At 47.7% G+C, this 1,273-nt stretch overlaps 1 protein-coding gene across 1 annotated transcript; it reads right to left on the bottom strand.

Annotated features, from left to right (window-relative positions):
* Positions 1 to 357: 357 nt before the first annotated feature.
* Positions 358 to 756, bottom strand: LOC109208332. Its single transcript, XM_019371432.1, has one exon. It carries the CDS (start codon positions 754 to 756, stop codon positions 358 to 360), a length of 399 nt encoding a protein of 132 aa, XP_019226977.1.
* Between the last annotated feature and the right edge of the window lie 517 nt (positions 757 to 1,273).

Below are 1,273 nucleotides of genomic sequence, written 5' to 3'. Positions count from 1 at the left end.
GGGCCATATTACCTGGCCTGGGACCGATCTGGGCTGTCGCGGTCCTACCGCGGTAGACCAGATTCAGAGGGGGTGTTTGACCGCGGTCCTACCGCGGTTACACTGGGACCGCGGTAGAAAGCTCCAGAGAGGGTCCTGGACCGCGGTTACGCTGGGACCGCGGTAGAAAACTTCAGAGGGGGTGTGTGACCGCGGTCCGGCCGCGGTTACGCTGGGACCGCGGTCTGGGCGTGTTCCTACTACTAAATGTTTTTTTATTTTTTATGAAGTTATGCATTACACTTATAACAAATTCGTGGTTTGCCTCCCACGCAGCACCTGATTTAACGTCGCGGCACGACGCAAGTAGTTGAGCTCTTACTCCTCATTCTCGTATTGGGGCTCTTTTAAATTGGTCACCATTGTCTCCCCTTTTTCTGCAGCTATTCCAAGGTAATGTTTCAACCTTTGTCCATTAACGGAGAATTTGTTTGTCCCGTCTTCCGACTCAATCTCAACAGCTCCACTTGCAAACATTTGCACCACTCTAAATGGCCCAGACCATCGGGATTTTAACTTACCCGGAAACAATCTCAACCATGAATTATATAATAGTAACATGTCACCGGATTTAAAGTCTCTGTCCACGATGTGCTTGTCATGCATTTTCTTCATTCGTTCCTTGTAGAGCCTCGTGCTTTCAAAGGCTTGATACCTAAATTCTTCCAGCTCATGCAGCTCCGTGAGTCGATTTTGTCCAACTGCTTCAGGATCCATGTTCAATTGTTTCAGCGCCCACCAAGCACGATGTTCTAACTCCACAGGTAGGTTATAGGCCTTCCCAAATACCAACTTGTATGGTGACATACCTATTGGTGTTTTGAACGCAATTCTATAAGCCCAGAGTGCGTCATCAAGCTTCTTTGCCCAATCAGTTCGAGTGGCATTCACAGTCTTCGTTAGTACACTCTTTATCTCCCTGTTGGACACTTCAACTTGCCCACTGGTCTGTGGATGGTAAGGAGTAACAATGACGGGTGCAGTTGTCAACTTCTTCTTCAGTTCCTCAAATGCCAACCTGCAATCATTAGAAAACACAAAGGGTTGATCCTTTTCAAGGAGTTTGCATAATGGGTTAGCAATTTTGGAAAAATCTTTTATGAAACGCCGGTAGAATCCGGCGTGACCAAGGAAACTTCTCACCGCCTTGACTGAAGTGGGCGGTGGTACCTTCTCAATCACGTCAACCTTAGCATGGTCGACCTCAATTCCTTTTCTGGACACTCGATGTCCC

Source organism: Nicotiana attenuata, unplaced genomic scaffold (assembly GCF_001879085.1).
Source record: "Nicotiana attenuata strain UT unplaced genomic scaffold, NIATTr2, whole genome shotgun sequence".
NCBI classification, from domain to species: Eukaryota; Viridiplantae; Streptophyta; class Magnoliopsida; order Solanales; family Solanaceae; genus Nicotiana; species Nicotiana attenuata.
Note: the sequence above shows the minus strand (reverse complement) of the source record. Positions and strands in the feature narration are given on the sequence as shown.